Genomic DNA, 18,906 nt, shown 5'->3' with positions numbered 1-18,906 from the left:
TATTTGTAGATGCTAAGAGACATTTATTTATATATATTACCTGTTTGCAAACTTTATTTATTTTTTCTTTAATGGCACATTTTCTTGACCTTTTTGCTCCCCCATGTGCTTTACAGCTTTACAGGGGGAGCTTTACAGGGGGTATGGCTTATCTAAATGAGATGTAAATGAGCCCTATTGTCACTCCCAGCAGGAGAGAGAGGTGAGAACTGAACAATCTTCAGAGGCCCTTTGAGCTTTTTTGAGTGCCTACCTTCAAATGGCCACAACTTCTCCAAATATTATCAGATTTTCATGTGTTACACATCGTTGGAAAGCTTGGAGACTACACTTTCAGAATCTGCGAATAACTCAAAATGCCCCAGAACCGACTTGTGTCCCTACTTTCCGTGATCGGTCACATATTTGTGCGCTGTGGCAGTTTTACAATAGTGCGCGTTTTGTAAACTAACAGGCTATGGTTTCAGGTTTACATCACATTACCAGCTCCAGATACAGTAAATGTGCTCGTAGCTCACCTGATAGACCGTTGCATTTGTGATGTGGAGTCCCGTGAAACACAAGTCATGATACAAGAGTTCAAAGACTTGTAGAAGCAAGGTAAAATAGCATGGTTACCACAGCAAATGCATTTTTATCACATGTACACATTTGTTAACACTGTCGGTTAGGTTTAGTGTAGGAGGAACATTGCTTTCAAACTCAATACTTTCAAAAAGTATTCAACTATTTGTGCCACTCACCGACATTTCATTTCAGAACTGCCGTGATACGTACAAAAGCCAGTGTAATAAAACTTTGCTAGATTCATGATAAAACTGAATGCACTTTTAGCACTACTCACTGGAAACTGTTGTGAAACATACAAGACGTAATATCGTTTTGCAGAAATGCCGCCACCCGCACGTTTTTTTAAATGAACCTGTGTTGATTATGGAAGAACCTTCTGGGATTCACAGCATAAAATATTGGAAATCTTGGCTCATGAGTTCAAAGGTTCAAGGCCAGCCTTTGAATTTGTTGCTGCTGTCAAAAAGTCTTCAAGCACTATTACTATCACAGAAAGCAATAACATCGCTGTCACACATAAATCATTCCCACACCTCAACCAACTTAGTGTAGATTTCCCTGGCTAGGCTTCCAAAGACTGCAGGCATATTGTAGTGTGAATAATGTTTTGTGTCTTGGATGGATATATGGATGATTGGATTGAGAGAGAAAAAATAGACGCTACCGTTTCCCTCTTCATAGGTAGACCAGGGGTCTTTGTTTTGGCAGACCAGGGGTCTTATTTATAAAACATGCGTACGCACAGATTTAAACGTAGATTGTGCATACGCATACACCATTCCTTATGCCAGAGAGTCGGAGTAGTGCAGGTATTTGGAAATCAAAGCAATTCTTGCCGCTCGCCATTCTCAAGTGAAGGATTTAGACGTTGACTGATGCTCTGTTATATGTCAATGACATTAATTAGGAGGCATTTAAAAAAGTGGCGATCGGAAACCATTCAGCCATGCACAATTTCTAAATCATTTGTGATTTATAAATTTCAGGTGTATGCAGTGCTTGTGCACATTTGAAAAATGATCGTATTGTAGGACGGTTTCTATACAACATTTTATAAATGAGGCCCCAGAAGTCTGTGACAGTGATAGCAACTAGACCACATTTAATGATGGGTAAAGTTGACCATACTGTCCTACATTAGGGAAGTTGACATTTGTGACCAACTTGAAGCATAGCAGTAGGTTAAAATTATTATTAATCATTAAAAAAAAAAAAAAAAAATATTCTATATTAATCATTATCAAAAAATAATCAAACAATGTCAGGTTACTGACACAATTTAATTCCTAGAAACTGAAACTCAAGAAATAACCCTTATGTTCTGTTTGGTGTCTGGGAGACCAACCGTAAGGTGATTTTAATATCTCTACAAACATGTTTCACATTGAAGAGTCAGGTATCAACCTGATTCTTCGATGTGAAATATGTTTGTAGAGATATTCATCTTCATGACCTTTCCTACACTCATGATAACTGATTATAAACAAAACACACAGCCCATGCCAACTTTCCTCCATGAAAATTGTTGCATAACCTGTTTGCTGTCTCAGTGACCCCATATGTATTGTAGGACAATGTGCTTTTGATGGGGTCAAACTGAACCTAAACAGCAAAAAAAAAAAAAAAGATTTCAGATTTCTGAAAAAAGCATGCCAACTTTGTAGTAAAACAGAGGTATAAAGCTTACATTATATAGCTTCTGATTATGTAAGTATTGTGGGTGCTTAGGGATCATCGTCTACAATAGGTGAATAAATAAATAAATAAATTAATTAAATAATGTTTATGAGTATCCTGTCAAGATTTCAGGCCTTAATCCCATCATTTGTGTGAAGCCAACCAATCAGATGAGAAACTGAGAAAAGTGTCCTCCAGTTTTTTTTTGGCCTTTTATTTACTCCCCAAAGCCAATTTTACTTGCATTTGGCAAAACGGAAATGTTTTATTATGGTTTTATTTTTAGTTATAATAATAATAATAATAATAATTTTATTTTTAGTTATCTACAATAATGCGGCCTTAAAGTAATGCTTTGCGGTTTGTGCAATTGACCTGACCCTCAGAATATCTCCATTGTCCGTTCCTTCTGTGGCCATTTTGTGTTTTTTTTTGCAGTTAATCATAGTGTCTCACAAGTGTGCAGTTAGCTAGTGTATTAGCAATGATCTGGGACCTTATTTCAGAGACTTAAAACATAAAATGTGACAAGCTTAGCTTTAGGTTGTCTCTTCCAAACGGTTTTGTAACCTTTTACATAAAGCCACTGTATGTGTTCATGTTATTACCATTGAGATTAGCTTGGTAATTAAGCTTGTTTAATTGGATTTCCTGTAGCTTAGCCTGTTCATATGGGAACACTTGAAGCAATGCATTGATCATAGGAAGTGAATTGATAAGGACCGGCTCTCAATTCTCCGACTCCAGTGATCCATAACCCTGTTGATAGGTCTGACTGGAATGAAGGAGTGCATGTCTGTAATCAGGTGCGCACGTAGAGGTTAGGTGACTCTGAATCCACGTGTGCAGAATGCTGAGGAAGTCCAGTCAAGCTCCTGAAAGAAATCAATGCTCCTCTGTGGCAGCATCAGAGTTTAATTCAGCCTCTGACATTTTTCTTTTTCTTCTTTCTTTCTTTCCCTCCCTTACTTTAGTCTTAGGCTTTGACGGGAATTTAATGACCCGCCAGGAGTGGACGGGTAATCAATTTATAAGAGCCTTAATGTATGTATCCACATCCAATGCTAATTAATACAAACGGAGACAGCTGCTGTAATATCTATGCTGCTGCTATAGGAATGATGGGCGGGGGAAAAAAGTGGGTCATGGGGGTTTGCATGAACTCATTCTGAATTCAAAGGCTCTACTCTAATTTCCCTCTACTTTCCCCTATTTTTCACCTCTCTCCTTCACCACGACAGTCATGTCTGAAGGACAAGAAGGTGTGATTAACATAGCGGTTCAGAATCTGAGATTATGTGTGAAAAACTACAGCTTCACTCAAGCACTCATTCAAAACAGTAAGATTAAAGGACGGGCTCTCTTTTATAGGGGGAGGGGTGTGTGTGTGTGTATATATATATATATATATATATATATATATATATATATATATATATATATATATATATATATATATATACAGTATATACAGTGCCCTCCACAATTATTGAACCCCCTGGTAAATATGATCAAAATTGGCTGTAAAAAATAAATCTGCATCGATTATCCTTGTGATCTTTCATTCAAAAAATGTGCAAAATTCTAACCTTTCATTGAAGTAAAAGAATTGAAAGTGGGGGGAAAATCACATTATGAAATAAATGTTTTTCTCCAAAACACGTTGGCCACAATTATTGAAACCCTTTTATTAAATACTTTTTGCAATCTCCTTTTGCCAAGATAACAGCTCTGAGTCTTCTCCTATAATGCCTGATGAGTTTGGAGAATAACTGACAAGAGATCAGAGACCATTCCTCCACACAGAATCTCTCCAGATCCTTCAGATTCCCAGATCCATGTTGGTGCTTCTCCTCTTCAGTTCAGCCCACTCATCAGGTCAGGGGACTGAGACGGTCATGGCAGAAGCTTCATTTTGTGCTCCACAACAAATTTTTGTTTTGATTTTGATGTTTGTTTTGGATCGTTGTCCTGATGGAAGATCCAACCACGGCCCATTATAAGATTTCTAGCAGAAGGCGTCAGGTTTAGATTTTTTATCTGTTGATATTTGATAGAATCCACAATGCCATGTATCTGAACAAGAAGTCCAGGACCTCCAGCAGAAAAATATGCCCACAACATTAAAGATCCAATGGTATATTAAATTGTACACATGGGGTACTTTTTATCCTTGTGTTCACCAAACCCATCTAGTGTGTTTGCTGCCAAAAAGCTCTGTTTTAGTCTCATCTGACCACAGAACCCTGTGTTGTTTGAAGATCCAGTCGTGTCTGACAATTAAATTTGCTGGAATTTGTTTTTGGATGAGCGAGGAGGGTTTTTTTTAAACCCTCCCAAACAACATGTGGGGATGTAGGGGTTGTTTGATAATTTTTTTTTTAGGCTTTCTGACCCTAAGACTCAACTAATCTCTGCAATTCTCCATCTGTGATCCTTGGAGAGTCTTTGGCCACTCAAACTTTCATACTTGCCGTGCATTAAGACAGTATAGACACACGTCCTTTTCCTGGCAGATTCATAACATCTTTAGTTGGTTATAACTTCTTAATTATTGCCCTGATGGTCAAAATGGGGATTTTCAATTCTTTAGCTATTGTCTTACAGCCACTTTCTAGTTTGTGATGCTCAACAATCTTTTGCTACGCATCAGAACTGTATTCTGTGGTTTTACTCATTGTGATGGATGATTAAGGGGATTTGGCCTTTGTGTTTCCTCATATTTAAACTCCTGTGAAACACGAAGTCATAGCTGGACAGTTTCATGTTCCTAGTCACCCTGGTGTACTAAAAAAGGTAAATATTAATGGGAATATACTTCAGAGATATTTTACTCGTAAAAAATTCTAGGGGTTTCAATAATTGTGGCCAACATGTTTTGGAGAAAAACATTTATTTCATAATGTGATTTCCCCCCACTTTCAATTCTTTTACTTCAATGAAAGGTTAGAATTTTGCACATTTTTTGAATGAAAGATCACAAGGATAATCGATGCAGATTTATTTTTTACAGCCAATTTTGATCATATTTACCAGGGGGTTCAATAATTGTGGAGGGCACTGTATATATATATATATATATATATATATATATATATATATATATATATATATATATATATACATACACACTATATGAAAATGATAACGTCTGAAGATATCAACATTTCCTATTTTGTTTTAAAGAGGTTAAGCCTTTATTTTACTACTTTACCATAGATGTAAAAGACGTTGTTAATGTGAATAATAAACTTACTAGGGAAGTCAAGAAAATCCAATCAACTTTTGATATTTGTACTGAATTCTAATTTGTTTCATGCCTCATGGGAAATTATCTGCAGTTTCTTTTTAGAGCAATAAGAACACAACTATTGCTCAGATTGAAGGATACAAGAATCAATCAAAGTGGTATTATTCAATGTGTGGCCTGAAACAGCCGATTCATTAAATAGGCTCAGTGTCTTGGACGTCCTACAAGTCAGTCCATGATGCATGAGCAGGTCAACAATTCATATATAAATAGTTTTCTTTAATTGTTTCAACAATTTATTGATTGGTTGGTTATACAGCCTTAGTTATATAACAAGTTTAATGAACTACTTTTATTATACCGTTATGATGCTTTTAGTAGAAAGTTTGAAGTTTAAAGCATCATCCACTTTTGTTGTACGTAACAGAGCAGATTGGAAATGTTTACTTACATCTCTCATTCTTTGTTACATGAAAACAACAGGGGGTCAGAAGAATGACATGACGAATAATGGACTTGAATTTTTGGGCAAGCTATTGCTTAAGTTTATAGATTGAAGTTGCCTGGTACTTTTTTAAAGACCTCTTAACCACCCTGTCATATCTCCTCGTGCTGTGTGGACTGATATTTAGGAGGATCTTGTGCAACTCCCCCGTTGGCCCTCTACATGTAATTGAATTTATTTCAGGATCACCACGCTGCAAACCAAAAACAAAACCCACGAGGACAGCACTACATCATGTCCTATCAAACATGTCTTTTACTTCACCCGGTTGTGCTTCTTATCAAGCGTGTGTTGTTTGTTTATTCAGAAAGAAAGGGTGTTGTGGCCAAGCAGGCCTGAGATTGGAGCACTGGTGGATGACGAGGGGTGAGCGGGTGCAGAGTTAAACCTAAGCCTCATTGATCAAATGATGGAGAGCTCATGAGTTCTCAAACATGGAGGGGTAACCAGCCATGGGCACTTACATAATGAATGGAAAGCATCTTTTTGACCACAGGCAGGACTGGTGCACTTTAAAGAAGGTGTTTGAAGAATACAACACAAATAAGAAATCCTCAACGTGGTGGCTTTATAAAAGCTTTGAGAATAAACCCAGTAGCACTTTATTTGACAGTCCTGTTCCCCATGTACATGTACTTATTATAGTAATTACAAGAACTGGGTAAAAGGTGCAAACCCTGAACCTACCCCTAAACCTAACCTTAACCAATGTAGTTACCTTATATTACCCAGTACTTTCTTAGGTAAGTACACATTAGTGCACATGCTGTTAAATAAATGGCAACCGTTATTTATTAATGTCAATAACTTACTGTAAATTTGTTTACAATGCCATATTGAGTATAATGACAAATTTACTAAGTGAAGATCCAGTTGACTCGTTGCTGTGAACAGACTGAGAGGGCCTTGAGTGTTTGGGAAACCTGTTTGGAAACAATCACTAACATTCAGGGCTCTGGGCTGTAGCCTATGTTTCCCAATGACAGTCAGTGGAATACGCTGACGGTCTCATGCACTGAACTCTTCTGCATTTTAATAACCACTCATGAAAGTTGTTTTCTGTTTACTATTGATTCTCTCTTAATGGTCATTAGGAATGATTAAAGAGTATATGTGTGACTGATCTTCTGAGGCCCTATAAAGTACTGGCTGAAGCACACTGTTCGTTACATTCCACAAAGCCTACAATGACCTGTGAAAGATCTTAACCAGCCAGCAGTTTTATAGTCCAAAACAGACTCCCTGTACTCCCTCTCTAATTTATCTTCTTATTAATTGGTTCGGAAGGTAGAGAGAATAATCAGGGTCGTAGCACAATCAAAGAAACCTGTCCATTTTACTTTTTGGGCTGCGATGCCTGGTCCAGATGGAGATCTACTGTATAGAAATACAAACGTACATAAAGTTTAGAAAGTGTCCCCTGAAATCAAAATGTAAGTTTTTTAGCTCTTAGGATGAATATGTTAGCCTTAATGTTATGAATAAGCTGGTGTGTTCCAAAACAGCCTCTCATCACATCTTCTGTCCAATAAAATGCTCTCTAGAATGTGAAGTGTCCCGCCCCCTATGCTATAAACACCATATGGCCAACGCGACCGTGGCTGTACCTGACTGTATGTTCGGTGGTAAACGCATGCTCAGTGTTAGCTGCTCATCAGTTCCATCCATTAACTGTCGGAGTTACTAGAGTAACATATACTCCGGGATATTGTTTATTTTGAGGCGGAATGACTGTCAGGCAACATTCAGATTGAGTGCAAAACAGTCAGTTATCAGTTTCTTTACAAATTGACATCACCAACTACTGGCCTGGCTTGTATAATACAGCATTTTTATTTGTTTTCATGGATCCGTGTGAACGGGGATCGTTTTGTCAATGCTGTCGTCTGTACACAAAAAATGAGAAAAGGAAAAACGATTCCGTAAATTTTTGTTGTGTAAATGCACCCTAAATGTATGTGCTTATATAAATAATGCATATGGTAAAGACACCTACAGTGGTTCTTGATCCCTAAATTAGCTTAGACAAGCAGTGCTCTATAAACAAATGATCTGTGTCAGCAAAATCTTTGCAGGTGTGTGTAATGAAGGATGTTAGAATAAGCAAACAACTAAAGTAAAACTAATTAAGGTAGATCATTTTGTAAAAGGCAGACGATTTTTTGTAAGCGAACATTATGTACATTAACTACTGCAGTGCAACATTAGAAGCATAATTTAAATCATGGGAAGCATGGCCCTCAAGGTCCAGTTTCATGCAGAGCTTTCAAGCTAATCAAGGTGTTCATCATTACCTGAAAGCAATGCCACTTGAAGGCAAGCCTGCAACCTTAGCCTAAAAAAGCATAACGCCTACTAACACTGTGGTACACAGGGAAGGAGACAAGAGGCCATTTTTTTTATGGATGTCAACGTTGGAGAGGCTTCACTACGGTGAATAAACCACTTTTGTGAGGAAATAACTTATCATTAAATGAATCAACAGCCCTTGAGCTAATCTTGAAACTATTTGCTGATAAACTTTTGCTTTGGATTGATCTATTCTGTTTCATAAGAGAAGTCACGGACAATTGTGCGACAAGTATGATTCAGTTTACGACACTTCTCATTCATTTCTATGGTATCCTCAAACAGTGATTGACTGTCGCACAACTATGAACAAAATTCAATTACGTCAAGGCTGCAATGTGATTGGTTATCAAGGCACACGTGATCCAAGTTAGCCTTTATGCTTTCTCCAATGGTAGAGTCACATACCCTTGTATGTCCCAATAATAATAAGACCATTTCTGCTTGAAAGGTACAGGCAAGTGAGTTTAATCAAGGTTGGAGCTAAAACTGGTCTAATTATTCCAAAGTTGAGAGAAAGCCTGTATCACATAGAGCTTAAGTTGTGCAGTCATATTCTGACACTGCAGTATGTTTGCAAAGACCCTTGACGGAAAATTCTACTTTTGTTTGCAGAACGGGCCTTATCCACAAACTCAGGAAATCCGACCGCCGCCCCCAAATACTGGAACTTTTCTTGGATATTGGAGGAAGAGCTAACTTTCCCTGAGGATCCTGTAGCAACTTCAGGTAAGTCGCCTGGCATCAGTATCATAAAGCTTCCTGAACTCTGCGGTCAGAAACAAAGGCAGCCCCTTCTAGGATGTGATGCATGCAGGCAGTTGGCTGTCAGTGTGCATAAAAGTCTGTTTCTCATTCCCAACACGCTCTCATAGCTTTTGACTGCCAGGTCTTGAACTTGCAGTAAACGTCACACTGTAAGGATTACAAATGATGTAACAAGCCACAACTAAAAGGATGTTTTAAAGATATAGCTCAGAAATTCTGTCAGGCTCAAGTATTCAGAATCTACCGTTAAGAGACATTCAATGCTTTTATATCTTGGTTAAGTGCATCGCTGTTGAGAATCTTCCAAAGTGCCATTTACAATAAACGATTTCCTTGAGCTGCAGTATATGATCATATTTAAAGTTGTGTAGATGACAGTCATGAGGGAAAGAAGTATAGTGGTTGAATAAATTATAAATAATTTAATATTATTAAGAACATTATAGATGTGTAAAATAAACAAAGAACAAAGTTTAAATCCAAACCCCATTCCACAGAATAAAATGTTGTGTCAGGGAAAATTCCAATATTAACAACTGACCATATATACTTTAAGCCTAGAATACACAACACTAAAAACTATATGAATGCACAGGGGTTCAGGGATTCTAACTATAATTGTTACTATAACCAACATATTTTTTTTTAATCAATAGAACTGGAGGCTCTGTCCAAAAAAAACTTCCCTTGTCCACTTGACGAAGTTGAACACACTTCAAAATGGCTGTGGGGATTTCCCCGAGGGGTAGTGCTTAGGGAACTTTGTGAGTGTATGTCTAAAGTGGAGTTAAACACAGCCTAACAAGACAGCAATGGGAACAGGAATTAAATGCACAGGATATTAAAACAGGCACAGTAAGACAAACAAATATCAATATTAAAAAGTCCATTAATATTGAACACAGAGGAATCATGACAACTGTCAACCTTCCACCAAGAAGATAGAGTCCCGGCTCAGTTGGCCTTTGCGTGCGCATGTTCGCCCCATATTGGTGTGTTTTTTCTTCTGGGTACTCTGGTTCATGTTAGCTAATGTTAACAAATAAGTTCTTATTGTAAAGTGTTACCAAATAATTATAATAAATAATCACTGCCAAAAGCCAAACTATTTTGTCTTTAAAATATATTTTACTATGTAGTGACCTTTATTTCGCAGCCTAAAACCCAGGATTAGCACAAACTTAAATGAAACCTAGATGACTTTATGATATAGGGCCTAAGGTCAGGAGAATTTTTAGATTCTTAATACATGTATGTCTGTGAGAGACTGGCTATTCATCCAGGATGTTTCGTCCTGAAACGCTTCACCATTCCTACAACAGTGGACAAGCTGTTTGAATGATTGTTGGACTTTAATTTTGGGCTGATGTCATGCAGCCCTTCTATTTTTTTCAACCTCAACTCCTATTAATCAATGCGACTCCTTTCCTGTGCAGTAGATAATGCCGACTTTTTAAGATCAAGCCCTGCCGTATATTTGTTCTCATTAAATGTACTTTTTCTCTCTGAAATATGTTAGCTTATAGAAGCAACGTTTCCTAAATATAACATACTAAGTAGAACATTTTTAATATTATTGTAATAAAATATGATAAGCAAGTGCTGGAGAATTGTTGTTTCTAAATTCACATATCACCTTTGAGAGCTTCAATGCAACTCTTTGGGGCCTTGTTCAGATCAGAGGCGGTGAAGAGGCCTTGACCGTTATCCCATATGGCTCAAAAAACAACGAAAGTCTCTCAACAACCACAGTTTATGTCAGAGGTCAGAATGTCTGCCATAATTTAGCTGTGCTGTTGCCAAGAGCTGTCACAAACATCTATTTATGCAACACTTCTTCTCTTCCGCCATAGCCCTCAAATCTCATTCCCTCTCATGTCCAATTCAGGGTGATTGACATGTGGAGATTGAGGCTGGAGTGGCTGTAGCTTGAGCCCTTACGCCTGGGTAATTAGTGTCCCTCCACTGGCCGGGCTTTCCTTGATTGATGTTTGGCGCCGGGAAGCTGACAACGTCCGCCATCCATCGACATGATTTAGACGATGGGGTGGTCTAGATTTTTAGGGTCTGTGTAAAACAGTAGTTCTTCTTTGTCATCACATTCACGCATTCAAAATGCATGTTTTAGTAACATCACACTGTCCAATATTTACAAAAAGAAAGCCTCCCGAGGGTACACACGTCTTGAATGTTGGTTTATGGAGCCTGACATTGCCAGCTTTGATCTAATCTGTGAATTAAAGCAGCCGCTCGGTCTTGAGTTCACAAATGAACAGTGGTGCTCTGATGTCACAACGATGTCACCGTTTCCAATCTCCCCGCTGCTAAAAAAAAATCACCTCAATCTTCATGCTGAAATCATTTTGATTTGACCCAGATAGCTGAACACAACATGGCTCTAACTGTAATGGGGTGTGCAAAGCTCCAATCTCCTCCTGGCTGCAGAAATTTGCAAATTAATTCAAATAGGGCCGGTGGGAGACTCAGACACATCGTCTCAGCTGAGCTCTATATTTTCAAGCAGGCAGACTTTGATGAAGGTGAATGACCCGCACCACTACTGGCGAACTGATAGATTGCAATGTTTCCACAGCATCTGTTGCATGCTGGTGTTTATTGCACCCATTAAAAGTAAGTCAGAGGGGGGCTTGGCTGAACACTGCCATCACCCAGAACTCCCAGCACTCCAAAATTGAGATTGATCCCCCACTCCACTGCCATGACACCAGGACTAATACTCTCTCTTGTTTTGCCGTGGTTCTCTGCCAAAACAAGCCCCTGGCACAGCTGTCATGTATGTGTGCCAGGAGACTGGCGGCTTTTGTCTGGCGGGGAGAAGTCTGTGAATAAGATAAAACAAAAGGGCATTTTATAACACCTGAGGTCAGTAGTTACATTCTGGAATAACCAGGTGTTTCATGGGTTGGCTGGCATGTTTGTTGTTTTGCATTTGGTTGAGAATGACATTTATGCATTTGGAAGACGCTTTTATCCAAAGCGACTTAGATTGCATTTCAAGGTACACATTTTACATTCTTATCAGTGCTTGCTTTCCCTGGGACTTGAACCCTTGACCTTGGCGTTGCAAACGCCAACGCTCTACTGTTTGAGCTACAGGAGAGCTGTGAGGTGCAATCATCAAAACATTAATATATAAATTCTCAGCCAGTTTGTTTATCAAAAAATATTCGTACAAAGCTGAATGGTCAGGTCTTTTAGGCAAGATAAACAAGGCTTAGTTTGTACCAGAATTGGATAAAGAACCTATTTTAGAGGATGCCCCACCTCATTCACCTCCAGTGTTTTCTATAGCTGCTTTTAAGACTTTTGTCCAATTTTGGACCGTCCCTTACCATAAATCAATTTCAGTGTAACAATATCTGGGTTGTCTTGATAGCACAACCCTCTTTAGGTTATGGCACAGCATCTCAACTGGATAAAGGTCAGGACTCAGGACAACACACATTATTTTTCTGTCAACCGTTCTTTTGTTGATTCGATCACTGTCTTAAGCATCCCAACCTTTCTAAAGCTCGAAGTCATGAACTGCTGTCCTTACATTCTCCTGTAAAATGTCTTGATAGACTTTTGAATTCATTGTTGCTTCAATGCTTTCAGTGTTCAGGCCCTGAGGCAGTAAAGCAGTGCTAAACAGTGATGCTCCTTCAACCATGCGTTACATCTGGGTGTTCAGTTTTTCTTTTCCTCTAAACAATGCATTGTGGATTTTTGCCAAAACATGTCAAGTGTCCCCATATGTGGAATATCCAGGTGGTCTTGAACAAATATTAGACTTTTTCATTATGTTTTATTAATTTATTTAATGATTGATTGATTGATTGATTGATTGATTGATTGATTGATTGATTGATTGATTGATTGATTGGCAGCAGCGATTTCCATGTTTTATGAACACCATTCTTGTTCAAAGTTTTTCTGATAGTACACATACAGTAAACAAACACTTTCACAGTGTGTATTTTCTGGAGGTCTTCAGCTGTTGAAAATCACCCCATATTTATGAGTTCTGTATTTTCCAAAGCAACTTATATAATGCAATTAATGTCGAACACGCAAAACATTTGTGCCGAATGAGAGATGTACGTGAGCCCAAGTTAGGGCTTGTGTAACACGTTTCCCTCAAGCCGGTTTCAGTTTCGCTAAATGAATTTGCTTAGTTAAACACTTGGTTTTTATAATATATGTTATTTGTGTGTATTTCAAATTCCCGTTCTGTTCTGAATACCTTCAAATGTAAAGTAATTGCTGTGGAGTGAGTGGAACTAAAATAAATGTTAATAGTGTTTATATTTTAGTTTATGTACCAATATTTGACATTATATGTGAATGTAATAACAACATTTGAATTATACACAGATGCGACTTATGTTTTTTTTTTTTGACACAGTGTGCCTTATTTTTTTCTAGAAAGCACCTTAACCAGACCAGAAATTGGTGTATTTGTCCAGGTGTTCTGGGTGGCTGAAAGGACATTGCTAAGTGGTTGCTGAGGTGTTCTGAGTGTTTGCTAGAGGGATAGTTACTATGATATCCTGGTCCCTTAATTTGGCTTATGTCCCTCTATCAGTTTCAGTCTTTGAGACCTTGATCACCCATTTTATAGTTAGTCTGATCTAAAGAAATAGCACACCTCTCCTCATAAAGCTGGCTTATAAGGTAGCATTCTTGTCCTTAACACAAATGGTGCAGGGCACGTGCACTTACAGTATGCATTTACTTCCTGCAATGCCAAAGCATTGTTTTTTATTCATTGTTTATTTTTATGACCCAGTATGCCACATTAATAATGTTTACACAATTATACAAAGTAGTAGCTGGCACATTTGACATCTATCAAAACAAAACGTTTTTATGGTAGTCATATATTCTTATAAAACCAGCAAGTCCAAGCTTAAACAAATTCTGCCATATAATATAGATGATGTCTTGTATAATGCTGTTTTAAGTAACTCTCTTAACGTTTACAGGCTCATATCCTGTATCTGGATCCAGTGCAGCTGGCACTCATCTGCACATTTTGTTAATAGATCCTCTGGGCCCACTGTCATAATATGCTGGATAGTAAAAATTGATGGTGCAAGACGCGAGTTCTAGGATCCTGTCCACGCCTTTCAGATAGCCTCTCAAATCCCATCATGCCGTCTCCTGCAGCCCATTGAAGTAGCAGACTATACATGCTACATTTAGAAATAGAATTCATCTAAAATGAAATGAGCGTTAGATTGATTTCCGTCAGAGGTCTATACAAAGAGAAAAAAACAAGAACGGCGGAATTGAAGATTAATATTTTTTTGGCGATGCGGCTGTCTGTGCGCTGTGTTTTATTCTATTTATTCTGTCCGTATTATTCTGCGTCTCCTCCATCTGTCAGCACTGACTCGGGACTCATGCATCCACCTGCCCATTCTCCTCAGGGTATCTGACAGGGCGATAGGAGGCATGAGGTGAGCACAGGCCATAAAGCGGTCAAATGGACGCATAAATATGCAGCCATGGTGAAAATTTTATGCTGAAATAATGCTGAAAATAAACCTATTCATCATTCTGCCTAATGGACTTAACTCTGGACGGATGAATATATCAGATCAATGCAGAATAGAACGGAATGCAAAAATGTGAGTCTAAAAATGCATTTCATTTATTAGCTAAATTAAGTATTAAATACTTGGTTTGGAGTCAAAGAAATTCTTTGATATTATAAAATTGATTACACTGTGGTAATAAAAATTGACAAATAACAATTGAAATTTCAGTCTGTCCATGATATGGCTTCAGAAGATTTGTAATATAGCGCAGAATTCTAATGGACATCTTTTATGCTGCAGAAAGCATAAGGATGTCAAATATTTCTTTAAGGCAGTGTTTCCCAATTGGTGCTCATGAGGCAAATGCAGGGGGGTTGTGATTTAATGAAAAGCTAATAATTAATTAAATCATAAAATGTCAAATTAAAATCAATAAATGTGGCTGGAATCTAAATAAAATTTAAATTGTTATTTAGACGCATTTTCATTATTTTAAAAGGTTAATATAAATAATAAAAATAATATAAAAATGTATTATTATTATTATTATTATCACTGAAGTGATCTCTTTTTTGGGGGATTTTTTTTTTTTATCAGCAGCATGAAACATTTTCTAATGAGATTAAATGTTTGTCATGTTCAAATCGTAATCGCAGTTCATAACTGCAATATACAGTATGGCAAAATAATCACGATTTTTTATTTATTTATTTTTTAATCGTGCAGCACTATACTAAACAAAATAAAATGAAAATAAAATGAAACCCTTACAAAAAGATAAAATACTTGGTCACATTTAACAATAAAGTCCCATTAGTTAATCTGTTATAATATTTCATTTGTTACCAATATTTTATTTGTTTTCCTGCATACAATTTGAACAATAACCAACATAAAAGAAGGGTAAACATGCAAATGTGTTGTTAAATTATGAAAATACTTAACATCTCAGGGGGCACTTCAAGAAAATATAGGTTATACGTTACTTTGATAGTCCACTTTAGACATCATACTACAGTAACTATAAGTAACTTTGCAACTACATATCAACTAACTCTCATATTAGAGTACTAGTAGACTTATAGGTTAGAGTTCGGGTTAGTAGAATAAGTTTACGCGTCAAGTCAAGTCACCTTTATCTACATAGAGCTTTTTTACAATACAGATTGTATCAAAGCAGCTTCACAGTGATGACATGAAAATAATACCAAAAAGTTTGTTTCAAGAGGAAAATTGCTTCATTGTCCACCTTAAGAAAGGCAGATCAATAATATTGTTGAATATTAAATGTCCCCAACTAAGCAAGCCAAAAGCCAAGGCAACAGTGGCAAGGAACCAAAACTGGATGGGTCCAGGCGCAAGTCCACCATCAGATCTGGATACGGCCGGGGTCCGGCTGACTTCAGTAAACCTCGGAATACACAGAAGACTAACATTAGCGTAGATGCCATTCTTCTTATGATGTAACGAGTACATCAGGGGAGTACATTATGGGAAGTGTCCCCAGTTCCAGCTGACCTAATCTATGCAGCCTAATAATCATTTAACTGATTTGAATAATAGAAATGTATAATGTTCTATATGAATGCCAGGTAAAAGAGATGTGTTTTTAGTCTAGATTTAAACTGACAGAGTGTGTCTGCTTCCCGGACAATATTAGGAAGACTGTTCCAAAGTTTAGGTGCTAAATAGGAAAAGGATCTACCGCCAGCAGTTGATTTTGATATTCTAGGTATTATCAGCCCGTTCTCATATAGGGCGTCATATATTGACGCTCTTGACATTTCGTCTACATCGAACGCACATGGCACCCTTTAGCGTCAATATGAGACGCAGATAGAAATGGGCCAGAAGGCGCCTCCTAGCGGTCTAACCCTAACCCTACACCAGACCTAAACCTACCCATAACCGAACAAAGCTCTGTGCGTCTCATATTGACGCTAAAGGGTGCCATGTGCGTTCGATGTAGACGAAATGTCAAAAGCGTCAGTATTATGACGCCCAAGGATGAGAATGCGTTGGTATTATCAACTGGCCAGAATTTTGAGATTGCGTTAAGAGTTTGCTCAAGTACTGGGGAGTAAGTAATCAGCAATATTTAAAAATGTATACGATGTTTAATAGGCAGCCAATGCAGTGTTGACAGAACGGGGCTATGGGCTAATACACGTGTTAGCAAAGTAGTCCACTAATACTAATGAGAGTTAGTAATGACATGCAATTGCAAAGTATAGTTAGTAGATTTTCTAAAGTGGACTATTGAAATACAGTGCTATTATACAGCATATTTTATGTCAGAGGCATACGTTTAGGACCCCTGCTTTAAGGTAACATGTTCACTTGTTACAGTAAAGAATGGGATAGAAATAGATTAAAATATTACAGAATAGCATGTACAGTTCAGCGATCTAGTTTTTGTTGACTCTAAAGCTTAGCTGTGAGTGGTCATTTGTATTCCAACGGCCACCTGGCAGTGTTTTAGCTAACCTCCATGTGGTACCTAGCTCTCAGTCGCAGTTCGTGTGACAAAGGAGGCCGAGGTCACAGTGACATTACAGCCTCATAAACTGAATGCACACTCTCTTTATAGGTCTTCCCACCACCAAAAGCCACCAATCAAGTGGTGCATCTAACTGCAACACCTAGAATGAATCAGCCACTTATTTTATCCCCTGCTGAAGCGATTTAGCTTGCCAGTTATAGTTGTATTGTGCATTTTTCCTTTCCAATGTCATCAGCAAGCAAATTCCTTTCTCTAGTTCGTTTTTCTCTATGCATGCAAATGTGTTCAATCATTTTTCAACGAGACAGCAATCACAACTGTGTTAGACAGAGGATCATGACATAAACCTCAAGATAATCATTCGCTGTAACAACAATGAACTAATGATGACAAATTTTCTAAAGATTTTATCTGTAAATTTACCGAACCTGACCTGTCTGCAGCTTATTTAATTTTGGACTTTTTATTTAAGGCATAAGTTAAAGTTCACATAATCTGTCCAAGACCTGCTCACTTGGACAGGAATAAACTGTCTTACCAACATGACAAGCCAGTTTGTTTTGTTTTATGTGCTATTTAGAGGCGGGTTTAACTAAAACTGTACAATAAATACCACAATAACAAAAAATAAGCGTGGAAAAGCAATCTCAATGAAAAGCTGTCCAGAACATACTCAAAAATACTTGAAATGTTTGAAAAAAGACTTTGAATTTGAATTTGAAAAATAATGCATAATGTAGAGTCATCTGTCCATCGGCTGACATGGCTAAAGAAATCGTTCTAATATGGTGATTTGGTGTTCAAGAAACATTTTGTTTATTATTATCAATGTTGGATATAGTTTTGCTGCTTAATATTTTTTGTGGAAACTGTGTTTTTTTCATGATTCTTTGATAAAGTTTGAAAGAAAAGCCTTCATTTGAAATAGAAATGTCAAGTAACATTATAAATGTAATTTGCTTAATTGAATGCATCCTTGTTGAATAGAAGCTTTAATAAATTAATTAGTAAAAATAAAAATTATTTACTGACTCCAAACTTTAGAACTGTGGTGTATATTGATTATATTTTTGCACTACATATGAAATCAGTTGGTAAATTTGACAGTTTTCACCAGTAATTATGTATACAGAAAGAAACTGACCCCATGAATTCCATGATTAACCCTTAAATGCATGAATGTTTGGCCAATCATCATTGCCTCATTAGTAACCCGGATCTATATCTACCACAGATGGATCTCCAAATGCTGCAATTGTATAAAACTCTCCTTATATTTTAATAACAATTACAAAAGAATGAAAAAATCGTTGAATAATCTTCAGAGGGATCAATTTGAGCAGATGTTTTTACCATCATCACTGTCATCATCAGAGCTCATTTCCCCAGCACATTCCTTATCTGGCTCATGCAGATGATTTTTCTTTTCAAAGTCTTCTAAATCAATATTTTGAGCGCTGACAGCCTCTTCACAAGATCCACCATCACGTGACAGTGACACTACTTGCTGTAAATCGCTGAGCCTTTTCAAGTTTGCTGATGTTTTCTTTAGTTTTACATCTGTGGTAATTGAATGAAACGTCACTTCATTGTTGTGTATCAGCCACCATAAAGTATAAAGGTGAACTGCACTTGAGTCATCAGATATTCAATTATTGTTGCGCAGAAAATGTATACTTACGCTGTTGCATACCTCAGGTTGCCAGTGATCCTATAGACTTTTTACAAAAAAATAAAA

General features: G+C 37.4%; 1 protein-coding gene across 1 annotated transcript in view; it reads left to right on the top strand.

The window, feature by feature from the left end:
• The window catches only part of alk (ALK receptor tyrosine kinase), a gene marked incomplete at both ends in the record, with an annotated part of 458,249 nt that overhangs the window by 176,035 nt on the left and 263,308 nt on the right, over positions 1-18,906 (top strand). The window contains one exon of the mRNA XM_081393742.1: positions 8,967-9,080. Within this exon, the coding sequence (XP_081249868.1) occupies positions 8,967-9,080 (114 nt within the window). The remainder of the gene's footprint in view (positions 1-8,966; positions 9,081-18,906) is intronic.

The sequence above is a fragment of the Scardinius erythrophthalmus genome (genome assembly GCF_964197995.2).
Source record: "Scardinius erythrophthalmus genome assembly, chromosome: 19".
In the NCBI taxonomy this organism is placed as follows: Eukaryota; Metazoa; Chordata; class Actinopteri; order Cypriniformes; family Leuciscidae; genus Scardinius; species Scardinius erythrophthalmus.
Note: the sequence above shows the minus strand (reverse complement) of the source record. Positions and strands in the feature narration are given on the sequence as shown.